The 20038-nt window shown below is 43.8% G+C and overlaps 1 protein-coding gene across 6 annotated transcripts in view; it reads right to left on the bottom strand.

Moving 5' to 3' along the window:
- TBC1D30 (TBC1 domain family member 30) overlaps window positions 1–20038 on the bottom strand; it is a 192476-nt gene that overhangs the window by 17553 nt on the left and 154885 nt on the right. For all 6 annotated transcript variants that reach the window (XM_063927548.1, XM_063927551.1, XM_063927550.1 and 3 more), the window contains 3 exons: window positions 19188–19356; window positions 15399–15567; window positions 10555–10660 (listed from right to left, as the gene is read on the bottom strand). In XM_063927548.1, the coding sequence (XP_063783618.1) occupies window positions 10555–10660; window positions 15399–15567; window positions 19188–19356 (444 nt within the window). The remainder of the gene's footprint in view (window positions 1–10554; window positions 10661–15398; window positions 15568–19187; window positions 19357–20038) is intronic.

Below are 20038 nucleotides of genomic sequence, written 5' to 3'. Positions count from 1 at the left end.
AGCTTGTGGGGTTTCCGGCTTGCGTTCCACCCACTGTATGCCGATATGGTGGATGTCAAAGGGCAGCATGTCGGGCACCTGGAAAGAGAGATTGGTTCCTCCAATGCAGCAAGTAGACATTAATATTCTGGCTGCTGTGTGCTGCAATACATAGAGTTGTGATTGACTAATAGTTTAATGTGCCACAGGTGTGGCTCATGATGACAGGTGGATTAGATATTTAAGCCTCCTTTTTGCAAGTGAATTTGGGCAGTCCTTGAGGAAGGTGTACATACACCAAAATGGTATCATCTGGCAGACCATTAAAAAATGGGCAGATCATGGATTGCTGACTGCTGATAAGAAACTTTATGGACTTGGCATTGTAAAGGCTGTTTTTACCTTTTATAATATTTTCCTAAAATCTTTTTTGGATTTAAATGGTGTGCTGGCCCGCCATTAATAGAGTAAGCCCTTGCTGGTATCCTATTGCATGGACATTATGCTATTGATTATATGACCTGCACCCTTTTATAACTGAAGTGAAACATAGAATTTGAAGGTAGTTAAGAACCACTTAGCCCATCTAGTCTGCACCCTTTTTTTTACCATATTGTTACCTCAAACCCTATTTGATCCTTATTTCTTTGTATCGATATCCTTATGCCTATACCATGCATGTTTAAACTGCTCTACTGTTTTAAACTCTACCACCTCTGATGGGTGGCTATTCCACCTGTCCACTACCCTTTCTGTTAAGTAATTTTTCCTCAAGTTTCCCATGAACCTATCTACCTCCAGTTTTGGTGCATGCACTCCTGTTATAATATTTCTCATCCTTTGAAAAATGTTTCCCTCCTGTACCTTGTTAAAACCCATGATATATTTAAAGGTTTCTATCATGCCCCCCCCCCCCTTTCCCTTCTCTGCTCCAAACTATACATGATAAGATCTTTTAGTCTTTCCCGGTAAGATTTGTTATATACTGTAGGCCATGCACCATTTTAGTTGACCCTCTTTGTACAGTCTCTAATGTATTAATATCCTTCTGAAGAAATTGCTTTCAGAATTGAACACAGTACTCTAGATGAGGCCGTACCAATGACCTATACAGTGGCATTATTACTTCTTTCTTTCTGCTGCTGATTTCTCTCATTGCAGCCTGACTAGTCTTCCTCATTGCTTTGTTACATTGCTTACCTGCCTTAAAGGCACCTGAAATACTGACTCCTAGAACCCTTTCCTCCTCAGTAGTTTATAATACAGTGCTATTAATACTATATTTGGCCTTTGGATTTTGGAGACTCAAATGCATGATTTTGCATGTTTTGACATTAAACTGTAATTGCCACGCTCTTAACCATTCCTCTAGTCTGCTGACATCCTCAATCATTTGTTTTACGCCTTATGGTGTACCTACCCTCTTGCATACCTTTGCGTCATCTGCAAAAAGGCATACTTTCCCTTCAATACCATTTGAAAGGTCACCAATAAAGATATTAAAAAGTACTGGTCCAAGTACAGATCCCTGGGGGACTCCAATGGTAACATTTCCCTCCTGTTAATGCACTCCATGTACTACAACTCTGCTTTCTATCCTGCAACCAAGATCTTATCCACTCAACCATCTTGGTATCCAATTCAATGCTTTCAAGTTTATTTAACAGTCTGCGATGTGGGACTGTGTTAAAAGCTTTAGTAAAGTCTAGATAAGCTATATCTACGGTGCCCCCCTTTATCTATTACTTTAGTCACCAAGTCAAAAAAATAGGATTTTAATACCTACCGGTAAATCCTTTTCTCTTAGTCCGAAAAGGATGCTGGGGACTCCAAAAGGACCATGGGGTATAGACGGGATCCGCAGGAGACATGGGCACTTTAAGACTTTAATGGGCGTGAACTGGCTCCTCCCTCTATGCCCCTCCTCCAGACCTCAGTTATAGGAACTGTACCCAGAGGAGACAGACATTTCGAGGAAAAGGATTTTGTTAAACTAAGGGTGAGATGCATACCAGCTCACATCACAACACACCGTACAACATGGCATTTAACTAAAACCAGGTAACAGCGTGAACCAAAAGAGATCAGCAACAGGCTGACCTTAACCGAAACACAACCTTTGTGTAACAAAAGCAATAACTATATACAATTACTGCAGAAAAAAGTCTGCACTGGGACGGACGCCCAGCATCCTCTACGGACTAAGAGAAAAAGATTTACCAGTAGGTATTAAAATCCTATTTTCTCCTACGTCCTAGAGGATGCTGGGGACTCCAAAAGGACCATGGGGTTTATACCAAAGCTCCAGACCGGGTGGGAGAGTGCGGATGACTCTGCAGCACCGATTGAGCAAACATGAGGTCCTCATCAGCCAGGGTATCAAACTTGCAGAATTTTGCAAAAGTGTTTGAACCCAACCAAGTAGCTGCTCGACAAAGTTGTAATGCCGAGACACCCCGGGCAGCCGCCCAAGACGAGCCCACCCTCCTAGTGGAATGGGCCTTCACCGATTTCGATAACGCCAATCCAGCCGTAGAATGAGCATGCTACATCGTATTACAGATCCAGCGTGCAATAGTCTGCTTAGAAGCAGGAGCCCCAACTTTGTTGGAAGCATACAGGACAAACAGCGCCTCTGTTTTCCTAATACGAGCCGTTCTGGCTACATAAATTTTCAAAGCTCTGACCACATCGAGAGACTTTGACTCAGCCAAGGCTTCAGTAGCCACAGGTACCACAATAGGTTGGTTCATGTGAAACGAAGAAACCACCTTTGGGAGAAATTGGTGACGAGTCCTCAACTCCGCTCTATCTACATGGAAAACCAAGTAGGGGCTTTTGTGAGACAAAGCTGCCAACTCTGACACCCGCCTTGCGGACGCCAAGGCCAATAGCATGACCACCTTTTGTAAAGGTTCAAACCAATGCGACGTAAGGAACTGTAACACCACGTTAAGGTCCCATGGTGCCACTGGGGGCACAAATGGAGGCTGGATGTGCAGCACGCCCTTCACGAAAGTCGGTACTTCTGGAAGCGAGGCCAATTCCTTTTGAAAGAAATAGAAAAGGCCGAGATCTGCACTTTAATGGAGCCTAACTTAAGGCCCGCATCCACACCAGCTTGCAATAAATGGAGAAAACGACCCAGCTGAAATTCTTCCGTAGACGCCTTCTTGGATTCACACCAAGACACATATTTTCTCCAAATACGGTGGTAATGCTTCGCCGTTACCTCCTTTCTAGCTTTCAGTAGAGTGGGGATGACCTCTCCGGGAATACCCTTTCGAGCTAGGATTTGGCGTTCAACCACCATGCCATCAAAAGCAGCCGCGGTAAGTCTTGGAACACGCACGGCCCCTGCTGTAATAGATCCTCTCTTAGAGGAAGAGACCAAGGATCTCCTATGAGTAATTCCTGAAGATCCGGATACCAGGCCCTCCGTGGCCAATCTGGAACAATGAGTATCGCCTGAACCCTTGTTCTTCTTATGATCCTTATCACCTTTGGGATGAGAGGAAGTGGAGGGAACACATAGACCGACTGAAACACCCACGGTGTCACCAGAGCATCCACAGCTACTGCCTGAGGGTCCCTCGACCTGAAACAATACTTCTGAAGCTTCTTGTTGAGGCGAGACGCCATCATGTCTATTTGAGGAATTCCCCAACGACCTGTCACTTCTGCAAAGACCTCTTGGTGAAGACCCCACTCTCCTGGATGGAGATCGCATCTGCTGAGGAAGTCTGCTTCCCAGTTGTCCACGCCTGGAATGAAGACCGCTGACAGAGCACTTGCATGTTTTTCTGCCCAGCGAAGAATCTTTGTGGCCATCGCCGCTCTGCTCCTTGTTCCGCCTTGGCGGTTTATGTGCGCCACCGCTGTTATGTTGTCCGACTGAATCAGGACGGGTAGGCCGCGCAGCAGATGTTCCACTTGTAGAAGGCCGTTGTAGATGGCCCTTAATTCCAGAATGTTTATGTGTAGACAAGCTTCTTGGCTTGACCATTTTCCCTGGAAATTTACCCACTGTGTGACTGCTCCCCAACCTCGGAGACTCCCATCCGTGGTCACCAAGATCCAATCTTGGATCCTGAACCTGCGACCCTCTAGAACAGAGCTGGCCAAACCAGTCCTCGAGATCTACCAACAGTTCACATTTTCCAGACCACCTAGCTTGTGCACAGGTGTAGTCATTACTAATTAAGATGTGCTGCATTTATTCCTACTTGACAATTCTACAGATCTCCAGGAGGCCTGGAAAACATGAACTGTTGGTAGATCTCGAGGACCGGTTTGGCCAGCCCTGCTCTAGAAGGTGAGAAAGTTGGAGCCACCACAGGAGAGAAATCCTGGCCCTGGGGGACCGGCTTATCTTCCGGTGCATGTGTAGATGGGACCCGGACCACTTGTTCAACAGGTCCCACTGAAAAGTTCTTGCATGGAACCTGCCAAACGGAATGGCCTCGTAGGCCGCCACCATTTTCCCCAGCACTCGAGTGCATTGATGAATCGACACTCTTGCCGGTTTCAGAAGCTTTTTGACCATGTTCTGGAATTCCAGAGCTTTTTCCAACGGGAGAAAAATTCTCTATAGTTCCGTGTCCAAAATCATACCCAAAAACGACAGCCGTGTTGTCGGAATCAACTGCGACTTTGGCAAATTTAGGAGTCAGCCATGTTGTTGCAGAACTGTCAGGGAGAGCGCAACGTTTTTTAGTAACTGCTCCTGTGACCTCTCCTTTATCAGGAGATCGTCCAAGTACGGGATAATTGTGACCCCTTGCTTGCGCAGGAGTACCATAATTTCCGCCATTACCTTGGTGAAAATCCTCGGGGCCGTGGAAAGACCAAACGGCAACGTCTGAAATTGGTAGTGACAATCCTGAACAGCGAACCTCAGGTACGCCTGATGTGGAGGATATATGGGGACATGTAGGTAAGCATCCTTTATGTCTACTGACACCATAAAATCCCCCCCCCCCCCCCCCCTCCAGACTGGAGATCACTGCTCGGAGAGATTCCATCTTGAATTTGAATCTTTTTAAATACAGATTGAGGGATTTTAAGTTCAGAATTGGTCTGACCGAGCCATCTGGTTTCGGGACCACGAACAGGGTTGAATAAAACCTTTCCCCCCGCTGTAACGGGGGTACCGTGACAATGACTTGCTGCCGACACAGCTTTTGTATTGCCGCACACACTACCTCTCTTTCTGGAAGAGAAGCTGGCAAGGCCGATTTGAAAAATCGGTGCGGAGGCACGTCTTGAAACTCCAGTTTGTATCCTTGGGTCACAATTTCCAGCATCCAAGGATCCAGGCCCGAGTGAACCCAGACCTGACTGAAGCGCTGAAGACGCGCACCACCGGTGCGGACTCCCGCAGCGGAGCCCCAGCGTCATGCGGTGGATTTGGCACTGTCGGAATTCGTTTGGATCTTCCAGTGTGAAAACATATTAGCAGGGACTGAGGTTCACGGAATAATAACTAGTTTATTAAAGCAACGTACAACTGTAAACAATAGATATAAAGCAGGAATAACTAGAGAACACAAAGGGAAAACTGAGGGGACATGGGATGCCAGGAAACTGTGAGTACATGAGAATGATGTAGACTGTGGTAGAGTATGCACGTACCAGGGTTGCAGGATTGCACTGTAACTGGAACACAGGATGACACTGATGATTCGTAAACTTGTGAACGGTGACTAAAGGTGCTGATGAGTTAAGGAACTTGTGAATGATGATTTAAGACACTGGTGATTTGCAGACTTGTAAATGATGACTGAAGATGCTGATGAGTTAAGGAACTTGTAAATGATGATTGAAGACACTGGTGATTTGCAGACTTGTAAATGGTGACTGAAGATGCTGATGAGTTAAGGAACTTGTAAATGATGATTGAAGACACTGGTGATTTGCAGACTTGTAAATGGTGACTGAAGATGCTGATGAGTTAAGGAACTTAAGAATAATGGTTAAAGACACTGGTGGTTTACAGAGTAGTAAATGGTGACTGGAGACGCTGATGATTCCAGGAACTTGAGAATGATAACTAAAGACACTGGTGGTTTGCAGAGTAGTAAATGGTGACTGAAGACGCTGATGATTCCAGGAACTTGAGAATAATAATTAAAGACACTGGTGATTTGCAAAGTAGTAAACGGTGACTGAGGACGCTGATGATTCCTGGAACTTGAGAATAATAATTAAAGACACTGGTGGTTTGCAGAGTAGTAAACGGTGACTGGAGACACTGATGATTCTAGGAACTTGAAAATAACAATTAAAGACACTGATGGTTTGCAGAGTAGTAAACGGTGACTGAAGACGCTGATGATTCCAGGAACTTGAAAATAACAATTAAAGACACTGATGGTTTGCAGAGTAGCAAACGGTGACTGGAGACACTGATGGTTCTAGGAACTTGAGAATAACAATTAAAGACACTGATGGTTTGCAGAGTAGTACACGGTGACTGAAGACGCTGATGATTCCAGGAACTTGAAAATAACAATTAAAGACACTGGTGGTTTGCAGAGTAGTACACGGTGACTGGACACTGATGATTCTAGGAACTTGAAAATAACAATTAAAGTCCAGAAGCTGCTTGAGAATGCTGGAAGCTGTGCAGCAGTTAATGCTGGAAGCACCGGAGACACTGGGGTAGACTGCGGAGAAACTCGCCGGGAACAAGAGCACTGGCAGTTCTTTGGTCTATTTAGCAGCAGAGATCAGCATGACCAGGACCAGGAGCTGTAACAATCTTGACTCGATGAACTGGCACCAGGGAGCCTGTGTGGCTGGCCTAAGTAGTGAGTACAGGTGCTGCTCACAGCTGTGGTAGTAGCTACTAATCAAGATGCAGATACAGAGCAGAACTCTGAACACCAGAGCAGAGAGCGCCACCCCAGGCATGGAGAAGAAACTACATGGGATTGTGACAGGCACAAGCCGGGGAGGACTTCTGCTCCTGGGAGCTTGCCACAGCCGGCGATCTTTTTCCTTTTCCCTTACCTCTAACAGCAAGGAAAGAGGACCCTCGTCCTTTCCTGAATTTATGAGACCGAAAGGACTGCATCTGGTATTGAGGGGTTTTCTTTTGCTGTGGAGGGACAAAAGGCAAAAAGGACGACTTACCCGCAGTAGCTGTAGAAACCAGGTCCACGAGGCCTTCACCAAACAAAACTTCACCTTTGAAGGGCAGAGCCTCCATAGCCTTTTTAGAATCAGCACCACCATTCCACTGATGCGTCCACAACGCCCTCCTAGCCGAGATTGCCATGGCATTGGCCCTTGAAGCGAAGAGGCCAATGTCTCTCGCAGCGTCCTTTAGTTAGACTGCCGCGTCCCTGATATGACCCAGCGTCAAAAGCACGCTTTCCCTATCCAGGGTGTCTATTTCAGATGACAAGTGATCTGCCCACTTTTCAATAGCGCTACTCACCCATGCTGATGCCACGGCCGGCCTGAGCAGCGTACCCGTAGTGACATAAATAGACTTCAAGGTAGTTTCCTGCTTACGATCGGCAGGATCTTTAAGTGCTGCCGTGTCCGGGGATGGTAGCGCCACCTTCTTGGACAAACGCGCCAGAGCTTTGTCCACCGTAGGGGAGGATTCCCACCGTAACCTATCCACGAGGGAAATGGATACGCCATAGAAATCCTCCTGGGAATCAGTAGTCTCTTGTCAGGAGATTCCCAAGCTTTTTCAAAAAGAGCGTTCAGTTCATGAGAGGGAGGAAACGTTACCTCAGGTTTCTTACCCTTAAACATACAGACCCTTGTCTCAGGAACAGCGGGGTCTTCCGTGATATGTAACACTTCTTTTATTGCCACAATCATGTACTGAATACGCTTAGCCACCTTAGGATGTAACGTGGCATCATTATAGTCGACACTGGAGTCGGAATCCGTGTCGGTATCTGTGTCTGCTATCTGGGTAAATGAACGTTTCTGGGACCCTGAGGGGGTCTGAGATTGTGACAAAACATCTCCCATGGATTGTCTCCATGCTTGGTTCTGAGCTTCAGATTTGTCCAACCCCTTGTGCAACAAAGCCACACTTGTATTTAAAACACTCCACATCTCTACCCAATCAGCAGTCGTCGGTGCCGATGGAGTCACTCCCTCATTCTGTTCAGCCCCCACCACAGCCTCCTCCTGGGAAGAGCATTCAGCCTCGGACATGTCGACACACGCGTACCGACACCCACAAACACACTGGGCTATAGGGGACAGACCCACAGTAAGGCCCCTCAGAGAGACAGAGAGGGAGTTTGCCAGCTCACACCCAGCGCCTCACCGGTCTGAAATAATTAAATAATGCCCCAAGACCTATAAGCGCTTTTATATCATAGTAATCAACACCAAATTGCTGTGCCTCCCCCCCCTTTGTTTTTTGCAACCTGTTACTTGTGACAGCAGTGAAGGGCCAGAAGCAGCGTCTCTGCAGCAAGCTGTGGAGATAAAGTGGCGCTGGTTAAAGCTGGAGGACGAAGCCCCGCCCCCTCAAAGGAGCGCTTGTGTCCCGCTTTTCTTTATACGGACGGGGGTCTGTATACAGTTGCCTATGCACTGTATACCAACTTGCCAGTCTCAGAGGTTTTATTGCTGCCCAAGGCGCCTCCCCTGCGCCCTGCACCCATGTAGTGCCTTGTGTGTGTGGGAGCAATGGCGTGCAGCGCGACCGCTGCGCTGTACCGCAAGGAAGAACTGAAGTCTTCTGCAGCCTCTGAAGTCTTCTTGCTGCTGCTACTCACCCGGCTTCTTACTTCAGGCTCTGTGAGGGGGACGGCGGCGCGGCCCCAGGAATGAACAGCTAGGCTATACCAAGTGATTAGACCCTCTGGAGCTAATGGTGTCCAGTAGCCTAAGAAGCAGAGCCTTTAAACTCACAGAAGTAGGTCTGCTTCTCTCCCCTCAGTCCCACGAAGCAGGGAGCCTGTTGCCAGCAGTGCTCCCTGAAAATAATAAACCTAACAAAAGTCTTTTTTAGAGAAACTCTATAGAGCTCCCCTAGTGTGTGACCAGTCTCCTCTGGGCACAGAATCTAACTGAGGTCTGGAGGAGGGGCATAGAGGGAGGAGCCAGTTCACGCCCATTAAAGTCTTAAAGTGCCCATGTCTCCTGCGGATCCCGTCTATACCCCATGGTCCTTTTGGAGTTCCCAGCATCCTCTAGGACGTAGGAGAAAAGTCAATAAGATTTGTTTGACATGATCTCCCCCCAGTAAATTCATGCTGTTTGGGATCCTGTAAATTGCTGGATTTGAGATAATCTACAACTCTTTCTTTTAAAAGTGTTTCCATCAATTTCCCTACTACTAATGTAAGGCTCACTGGTCGGTAGTTGCTTGCCTCTACCAGGCTTCCACTTTTGTGCAGTGGGCCTATGTTCACTCTTTTCCAGTGCCCTGGAATTACTCCTGTAGCTAGTGACTAGTTGAATAATTCTGTTATTGGTGCTATCAGCACCCCTTTAAGCTCTTCGTATCCATGGGTGTATCCCATCTGGTCTCACTGATTTATTCACTTTCAGTTTTGAGAGTTCTGTTAGGACCTTCTCTTCTTTAAATGTACTTGTTTCTACCTCATTTTTAGGACTGTACCTACAACTTAACTGTAGCACTTTAGCCCTCTCTTTCAGTAGTGAATACTGAGCAAAAATTATTAAGATGATCTGCTATTACATTGTCTCCCTCAACAAGACTCCCATAGTCTTATTATTCCACCTTCTGTTTTCCTCCTTTCGCTTATATATTTAAAAAAAAAAAGGTTTTGCCCCATTTACCCAGTGACTGGGCAATTTTCTCCTGAGCTCGTGCCTTTCCACATCTGATTACCTTCTTTGTCTCCTTCTGTCTAACAAGATCCAACTCTCTGTCTTCATTATTTTGTGTCTGCCATCTTTTCTACTTTCACAATACTTGCTACTTCTTTCGCAAACCACACTGGCTTACTTTTCCTTGTGTTTTTTCCTAACACTTTTGATACAAAAGGTATGCTGCCTTTAGTATTGCATTTTTTCCCACCTCTCCTGCACTCCTAAGTTCCTCCACTCTGCCAAAGATTTGATTACACATTAACAAATCCCTACAAATTTAGCATTCCTAAAATCTAACACCTTTGTTTTTCTATGGGATGGGTCTGTCTCTGTCTGTAATCTGAACCATATTGCTTGATAATCACTGGAACCCAGGTTTTCACCATCTATAAGTATGAAGTCCAATATTTCAGAGTGGACTATCTCACCAATTGCTGCAGGGATGATCCCTGCAAGAAATTTAGAATGTCTCTACTACTAGTGGAGCTTGCAACAGACACCTCCCATTTTATATCAGGTAAATTAAAGTCTCCCATAATAATTGCCTGAATTTGTGCAATTTCTGCAAGCTTGTTATATATAAATACACACAAATATAGTCAAGTTCTAAACAGAAGACATTCACAACTGTATGCATATTTAGGTAAATCTTATAAGACACTACATACCTCACATACTATCACTCATATTCATGCAGCTTAAAATGCTTGCAAAACGCTGTATGCGCTAATAGGGAAAAAAACTATTTATAACCTGCATAAGCTCATTGCTGTCTATCAGATTGTCCTCAAGCATCTCTTGAGTCAGTCTTCCCATCGTACTGTAGAATTCATCTGCATTTTGGCAACATTCAATCTGTCTGAAATGACACAAAACATTTTTAAACACAACTTTGTTGTGATTCAAGAAATTTGTTCAAATCTCTGCCACTATAATATACTGTTATATACATTGGTGTAAAAATTTTTTTGACCCTTCCCTATTACTTCGATTTTTGCATAATTGCCACACTTAATCGTTTTGGATTTTCAAACAAAATTTAATAGAAGACAAAGACAACTTCAGTAAACACAAAGTATTTTTTTAATTACAATTTACAGTACCAGTCAAAAGTTTGGACACACCTTCTCATTCAATGGTTTTTATTTATTTTAATTATTTTCTACATTGTAGATTAATACTGAAGACATCAAAACTATGAAAGAACACATATGGAATTATGTTGTAAACAAAAAAGTGTTAAACAAATCAAAATATGTTTTATATTTTAGATTCCTCAAAGTAGTCCCCTTTTGCTTTGATGACAGCTTTGCACACTCTTGGCATTCTCTCAATCAGCATCATGAGATAGTCTTCTGGAATGGTTTTGAATTAACAGGCGTGCATTGTCAAGAGTCAATCTGTGAAATGACTTGCCTTCTTAATGTGTTTGAGACCATCAGTTGTGTTGTGCAGAGGTAGGGTTAGTACACAGTGGACACCCCTATTTGACTACTGTTGTAATCCATATTATGGCACGAACCACTCAACTCAGCAAAGAGAAACGACAGTACATCATTACTTTAAGACATGAAGGTCAGTAGATACGGAAAATTTCAAGAACTTTGAATGAATCCTCAAGTGCAGTTGCAAAAACCAAACGATGAAACTGGCTCTCATGAAAACCACCCCAAGAAAGGAAGACCAAGAGTAACATCTGCTGCAGAGGATAAGTTCATTAGAGTTACCAGCCTCAGAAACCGCTACTTAACAGCACCTCAGATTAAAGCCCACATAAATTCTTAACAGAGTTCAAGTAGCAGACAAATCTCAACATCAACTGTTCAGAAGAGATTGCGTGAGTGAGGCCTTCATGGTCGAATTGCTGCAAAGAAGCCACTACTGAGGATGAACAACAAGAAGAGAATTGTTTGGGCCAAGAAACACAAGGAATGGACATTAGACCAGTGGAAATCTGTACTTTGGTATGATGAGTCCAAATTTGAGATTTTTTGTTCCAACCACTGGTGTCTTTGTGAGACGCAGAGAAGGTGAGTGGATGGTTTCTGTATGTGTGGTATCCACTGTGAAGCATGGAGGAGGTGGTGTGATGGTGTGGGGGGGCTTTGCTGGTGACACGGTTGGCGATTTATTCAAAATTCAAGGCACACTTAACCAGCATTGCTACCACAGCATTCTGCAGTGCCATGCCATCCCATCTGGTTTGCGCTTACGGGGACCATCATTTGTTTTTCAACAAGACAATGACCCCAAACACACCTCCAGGCTACGTAAGAGCTACGTGACCAAGAAGGAAAATGATGGAGTGCTGCATCAGATGACCTGGCCTCCACAATGACCCGACCTAAACCCAACTGAGATGGTTTGGATGAGTTGGACTCCAGAGTGAAGGAAAAGCAGCCAACAAGTCCTCAGCACCTATGTGAACTCCTTCAAGACTATTGGAAAACAACTCCAGGAGACTATCTCATGAAGCTGATTGAGAGAATGCCAAGAGTGTGCAAAGCTGTCATCATAGCAAAAGGGGGTTACTTTGAGGAATCTAAAATATAAAACATTTTAATTTAACACTTTTTTGTTTACAACATAATTCCAAATGTGTTCTTTTATAGTTTTGATGTCTTCAGTATTAATCTACAATGTAGAAAATAATTAAAATAAATAAAAACCATTGAAAGAGAAGGTGTGTCCAAACTTTTGACTGGTACTTTATGTTATTGATGGAAAAAAGCAAACAAACACCCATATGAAAAATGAATTGCCTCGCTAAACTTAATAACTGACTGTGCCACCTTTAGCAGTAACAACTGCAACCAAACGCAGACTGGAGATCAGCCTTTCACATCAATGTGTGTAAATTTTGGACCACTCTTCTTTGCAGAATTTCTTTAATTCAGCCACACTGGAGGGTTTTTGAGCACAAACTGCCCATTTAAGGTCCTGTCACATCCTCTAAATTGGAGTCAAGTTAGGACTTTGACTAAGCCACAACAAAACCTTAATTGCTTCTTTGCGCCATTTAGAGGTGGAAATGCTATTGTACAGAAGATCAGTGTCTTTCTGCATAACCCACTTGCTCTTGAGCTGCAGATCACGGACTGATGACTAGACATTCTCCCTCAGAATTTTCTGATAGAGAGCAGGATTCATGACTCCATCAATTATGAAAACATGCTCAGGGTCCTGAATCAGCAGAGCATCCCTACACCAACAAACTACCACCACGTTTGACTGTTGGTATGATGGGCCTAATTCAGACCTGAACGCTGCTGTGCGTTTTCCCACAGCAGCCGATCAGGTCTGAACTGCGCATGAGCCGCCGGCGCATGCCAGACAGTCGATGGCCATCTCAGCCCAGCGATCGCCTCTGCCTGATTGACAGACCGAGGCAGTCGCTGGGCAGGAGGGGGCTGGCCAGCGGCGTTGGGACGCCGTTTTAGGGGCGTGGTCTGAATAACGCAGGCATGCCCAGACCATGCAGTGGGCAGGCCACTGATGTCACATGCAGCCGCTGCGACCCGGACAGCGACGGGTAACTCCCTGCCAGCGCGCAGGAGCTGCGCAGGTAGGGAGCTACTCGTCAAGTACAAAAGCATTGCCACCGTGCAATGCTTTTGTACTTGTGCAGGGGGGTAGGGCCTGATATGCGGGGCGGACTAGCCCTGTGCCAGTCAACAGAACATTAACACAAAATACTGGGGGCTATCAATGTGTTTTTGTCAAATGTTCCTCTTAGCAGTGATTTTCCTCTTCCAGCTAGTCCAACAATTTTTACCCAGTCTCTTTCTTATGGTGGTATCATGAATGGTAACATTGACTGAGGAGGGCGAAGATGGTCTTGAGTTAATTTGTATCTTCCTGGATGAGTTTTCAATGCACTCTTGGAGGAATTTGACAGGCTGGCCACTCCTGGAAAGATTCAACTCTGTTCAAAGTTTTCTCCATTTGAAGATACAGTAATAGCTCTCACTGTTGTTCACTGGAGCCCCACAACCATAGAAATGGCTTCGTAGCTCATTCCAGGCTTCCATATTTGAATAACTTTCCTACTCACCTCTTCTGGAATTTCTTTTGATCGCAGCAAACTGTGCTGCCTATTGAAACATTGCTGGAACGGTTCTTATTTAAGTGATGCTTAGATACACCAGGGCTGGCAATAGTCAAGCCTGATTGTGTCTGGTCTAATTTAACACAATTATCAATTTAATTTGGTTCATTGGTTGAATAAGTAACATACCCCTTTCACACATACAAGTGAATGCGCATTAACCTGGGATTACTGTATTTGAGAAAACAAACGACACAGGACCAAGTCCAAGGTCCACGACCCTGCTCCTGACGAGGCTCATGGAGCAGAGACCTGGGAATTTGCCGGCTTGATAGACCCATCAAATTCCTAAATCACATGTCTGAAAGCAGCATCAGAGAGCAATTACTATTTCACACAGGGCCAGTAGGTGTTGGGTAGTTTTTTTCATCAATAAATTAAATGATCATTTAAAAACTGTACTTTGAGTTTACTCGGGTTGTCTTTGTCTTCTATTCAATTTTGTTTGAAGATCAGAAACAATTAATAGGGACTAATATGTAAAAACAGGAAATCAGGAAGAAGGAAAAAAAAAAACTTTCACACCACTGTATGTAAGTAGATACAAAGTATTTGCTTCAAATAATTACTGCTTAGTGGAGCATTCGTCATACCACATCACTTGCTTAACATTTGGTTAAGGAATGCTGCCTTATAAATATGGAGCGGGTCCACAGACCTGCCCTCGTATGTAGTCTTACAATTTGTATATATCAGGATAAGGAGTGGCTGCATGACTTGCAGAATGCTTACCCATGGCTTGGCTACTCTAGTGGCACAAGTCAAATGAACTAGTCATAATAATGTCTGAAATTTATCATACAAGGACTGATGCTGTAAAAGTGACATTACCAGACAGCAATATTTACCAAACATTGCTAATGAAACTTAGTGCATGTCAGGACATAAACAGGAAGCTCAGATGACCCCAGTCCTAAAAACCAAGTCAATGCAACAAGAGAAGACATGGTGGATCATTTTATAGGCAAGTAACTGATCTCACTCTATAAGTGCAAGTGGCTGTCACCATATATCTGAATGCTGTCAGAATCAAAAACCTTAAAATTGGATGTCTCATTCCGAATACATATTAAAAGCATGACTGTTTCAAATATGTTTAGTTGTTAGCAAGGGTGTAGTATGGTATGCCGGCTGTCTGGGTCCCGGCGCACAGCATACCGGCGCCAGAATCCCGACCACGGCATACCGACAGCGCGGCGAGCGCAAATGAGACCCTTGCCATCTCGCTACGTTCGCCATGCAGCGGGCACGGTCTCCTTCCAGGGAGGTAGTGGACCCCCAAGAGGGAGAAACGGTGTCGGTATGCCGGCTGTCGGAATTCCGGCGCCGGTATACTGTGCGCCGGGACCCCGACAGCCAGCAAGCTGAAGTCCACCCGTTAACAAATGTCCAAAGCATGGTCTACAAAAGTGTATATGATAGTAGCCACTCCTAAACAAAGACACTCATACATTAGTCTATGTAGACTTTGTGATCAAACTAAACTTACTCTCCTAGCTTTGCCCAAATGGCCAGTGCCACCCTTAGAGTGATCTCCGATCCTTCGAAGAACACAGAGTCCCAGATTTTCAGAACAGTGTGGTTAGGAAGACAGGTGGCAAACAGAGTCAAGAACCACTGCATGGTGAAGACATTAGTGAGAGGGGGCTCATAACCTCCTGTAGAAAAGATGGCAAAATAGATTAGACTTTTTTGTGCTTTATATCAAAAACTATGGACCAGCACATTTCAATACTCTGCAAAATATTTAAAACAAAAAGTAATAAACAGAGATCTAACAGATTAAGAAACAGTTGCAGAAAACTTCAGTATGGTCAGATGGTGATCATGTACATAGATACATACATACATACATATATACATACAGGGTTGGAGTGGAGCCAGTGAAGAAGTTGCTAATGGCAACCAATCAACTGCTGCTTATAAATTTAAAGATTGCACTTGATAAATGTTACCTCAATGCTGATTGATTGCCATGGGCAACTTCTCCATTGACACACTTCCCCACTTATTTCACTGCTTCATACATTTCCCCTTAAAGAGGAGGGACCCCTTTATTGGGGGGGGGGGTCCCCACTTCCCTAGGAATCCCCAGCTTGGGCTTACTAGTTAGGGGGAACAATGCTTTAGCTGTGGGGAACTCGTCAAGTGTGTTCCCTGGCTGTGGAATTACCCCGGAGTCCGGTGCTGGTTCTAAACACAGGAGACCCCTACTTATTCCCCATTTTTTAGAACAAGGGCCGGCTTCAAAAGCCAGTTGCATGTTCATTAAATACGGGGGACCCCTACACATTTTGTTTCCTGTATTTTTTGAACCAAGGTTGGCTCAAAGAGCCTGGGGCTGGTTATGCTTGTGGGGGGGAACCCACACAATTTTTTCTGGCTTTCAACTAATTCTTCTTTACTTTTACACAAAGAAGCTTTAACCAAACACAATGCTAACAGGGATATCTATTTGAAAACTGTATTTTGTTCTGAGACTGCTCCGTGTTTTTAAACACATTTCTTAGTAAATATCCGAGTTGTATTCTTTTCTATTGAAAGTACTCATGAGTTGGTTTGATGGTGTATTGACTTCTATTTGCAGATTCGACCACGTAGCTTTACCTGGACATTAATAACCCGCACCACACCCAAATCCCCATGCCACTCATTCATTTATATCCTTAATAATTCCCCCCTCTCCCACAAGGATGTCATGATGAAGAATCATATTTTTAATGATATATAACATTATGCAGCACAGCACTCACCCCCCAATCTGGGACTGAGAGCTGGAGGGTACTCAGTCTGTCACACTAGTACTACACTGTGCTGCCTGTAGACTGCTGGCTACTGCCCCAACGCCTATGAAATTACGCTGTGGGACTGACGTCTCTCCCAGTAGCTTAAGACACTACAGGAGACGGGGGAGGGGGCGGAGCACATGGGCAGGCAGCTGCAGTGCTGCCTGCTGTAATTTATATAAGTAGCGATGCTAACAATATAAAAGATTAGCAATTGCGCCTGAATAGATAAGAATGAATGAATGTGCTGAAAGAAATGTATATGAAAAATACTTTACTTCATTAACATAGTAAAACGGTATAAGTGATATTACAATTTGTAAAAACCTTCACAAATGGCCATATGATATGCATCAGGTATTAGGAGTAAAATCTAATGGCCATGGTTTAGGGTAACAGGTATTCAATGTCCAATAAATGAAAAAATAGGAAAAATGGAAAAAGATAACATCTGTTATATTATATATATATATATATATATATATATATATATATATATATATATATATATATATATAATATATGGTGTGTGGTACTAAAAGTACACTATGTGGCTAATGGTCTAATGACACTTCGGTCCACTAGAGGGTGGCGTCCCGCCTCTCTGTGTTACAGTTCGTTGTGTAGGCAATGTACTCAAAAAGGGAATCCCAAAAAGATGATGTTAACAGTCTCAAGAGGCATACACAGATGACTGGTAATAATGGTGGCTCATTCTTTGTGCTGTCTTTCTACACCGGTGTACTTTCGATGGGGCCCAGGAGGATATTGTGGTTTTAAAGGTTTTAATGTATTTTTGTTTTTAGTTTCGTTTTGTTAATGTCATTATTATTTTTATTTTCATTCCAATTTATTTCATTTTTTCGTATAATCCTAATTCCTCAAAGTGTCTACTATGTGAGGCTTTGTCTGACACACCGAGTCTTATCAAAAAGAACAGTTCCGTTCCTATCCAGTCATTCCAGATTAACCCTGCCCATAATGATGTCACACAGTAATGGTCATAAGTTGCCCAGAACCAACATGGTCACTCAAGACTCCCTGACAAAGACCCCAGTGGGTCGATACGCGTAGGAGATTCAATTCACCACAGACAAGAATAACCATCTAATATAACTTTAACAATATCCTCCTGGGCCGCATCGAAAGAACACCGGTGTGGAAAGACAGCATAAAGACGGAGCCGCGACTACGTTATCGTGTGACTACAACTCTGGACCCGGAAGTTTCCAGCGAACAGCAGCAGTTGTAGAGGACGCTTGGAGAAGAGTAGCAGGCGGACACGGGGACACAGCAGCGGAGAGACAGGTAAGACTTTGTAAGGAGAGGGGCTGGATCCGGCGGATGGTCTTAAACAGGCCACAAAGCTGTTGACCATTTTCCCCCACCTGACACTGGAACTGACTCCCGGGGGTTCTGGGGGTCAGGAGGGCGTCTGTACCAGAACGTCATCCTGAACTGCCCAGACCCCGGTGACGACGGTGTGTCCGGAGTCAGAACATCTGCACCATTGCTGTTAAGTTCCCCCCACCTAGACTACCATAGGGGTACCCCGAAACAGCGTGGGACCTACTTAACATCCACAATCATTACCAGTCATCTGTGTACACCTACCGAGACTGTTAACATCATCTTTATTGGGAATCCCTTTTTGAGTACATAGCCTATACAACGAACTGTAACACAGAAAGGCAGGACACCACCCTCTAGTGGACTTACGTTTTATTAGACCATTAGCCACATAGGGTACTTTTAGTAACACACACTGTATTATATATATATTTTATCATTTTTCATTTTTAATTAATTGGACATTGAATGCCTATTACCCTCAATCATGGCCGTTAGATGTTATTCTTAATACCTGTTGCATATCCTATGGCCATTTGTAAAGGTTTTTACAAATTGTGATATCACTTATACTGTTTTTCTATATTAATGAAGTAAAGTATTTTTCATATACAGTTCTTTCAGGACATTCATTCATTCTTATCTATTCAGGCACAATTGCTAATCTTCTTTATTGTTCGCTATCTTTAGGGAGGTAAATTGAGGAAGCCTCCCCTTTGCAATTTTGATGCCCATAACAGTATAACTCACATCAGTGAGCGCAAAGTGAAACAATTCAGTCACATAGTGCCTGATAGTGAAGGAGCCAGACACACGGCTACTATTATACGTTGTAGCGGGCAGTAGAAGACTGCTAGTGGTTGTGCATACAATGATCAGCGATTACGGGTGGAGGTGGCCGTTTACGGTCCACAGGTCATGTGCACTTGCACCGGCAGCACCACCCTAGTTACAGCCCTGATAATTTATAACATTTTACAAGACCTAATCAATACATAGCAGGAATGTGAAAACATTTAATTAAGGAAATGAAAAGAATAAATAGAAACAAACAACAATGTTAATGACCATGTACCTTGAAGAAAGTTGCTACATGGGATTACTACAGTACTGGAATGAAGCAGCTAATACTAGAAGCATACCTCCACTTTCCCTATTTGCAGTTCTCTGAAGTACATCCAAGTGGTAAGACAGATCTGGCAACTTCATTCTCAGGAGGTCCCTGAATACAGCCATATCCACTGACAGCGCTCTTAGGTTATTGACAAAGTAGCTGTTAGGCAGTACTTTGTCTATAAGATAAATCATTATCTGTGCAAAGAAACAAATTAAGTCTATTTTAGGCATGGATTAAAAAAGAAAAAAATATATTATATATATATATACATACTAAACTTATTTTTTAAATAAAAATAACACTCCTTTGTTTCACCTGTTTATATGAAAGCTTAATTTTCCCAACAAGGAAAACATATTAATGCTCTCCAGAAGTAGCACAGTATTTTTATTCAAAATGAGATTCTAGAAGTACATTAATCTTAAGTGAAATGCTTTAATTCAACCATACTGTTTTCACTCCTAACATGAGGACATTTTCTGAAAACCACCTATACTTGTGCATGAGAGCTGCAATAGTAAGATCATTCTAAATAGTGTGAAGAGTATTTTTTATAGGAATATGTGTTAATTCAACATTCATTATATCGCAATCAGGCCTTCACAAGACTAGGCCTGCAGCACTATGGGCCTGATACGGAGATAAAGCTGTTCGGATAGTCGCTGAGCTGCACCAGGAAACAAAAAGGGGGGGGGGGCACCCACTCCAGACTTCTCTAATCCGCTGCTGTGTAGGAAGATACAGGAAGATGGCCTAAACTTATTCAGAGTGGCCGTTCGAACTCCACTGCCAAAGCCAGAATACGCAGACACTGGCCTCGACACAACCAGAAAACAGGCCGACATGCCCCCGTTTTCTGAAACTGACAAGCTCCCT

Source organism: Pseudophryne corroboree, chromosome 6 (genome assembly GCF_028390025.1).
Source record: "Pseudophryne corroboree isolate aPseCor3 chromosome 6, aPseCor3.hap2, whole genome shotgun sequence".
NCBI lineage: Eukaryota > Metazoa > Chordata > Amphibia > Anura > Myobatrachidae > Pseudophryne > Pseudophryne corroboree.
This window is presented reverse-complemented; position numbering and strand designations above follow the sequence as displayed.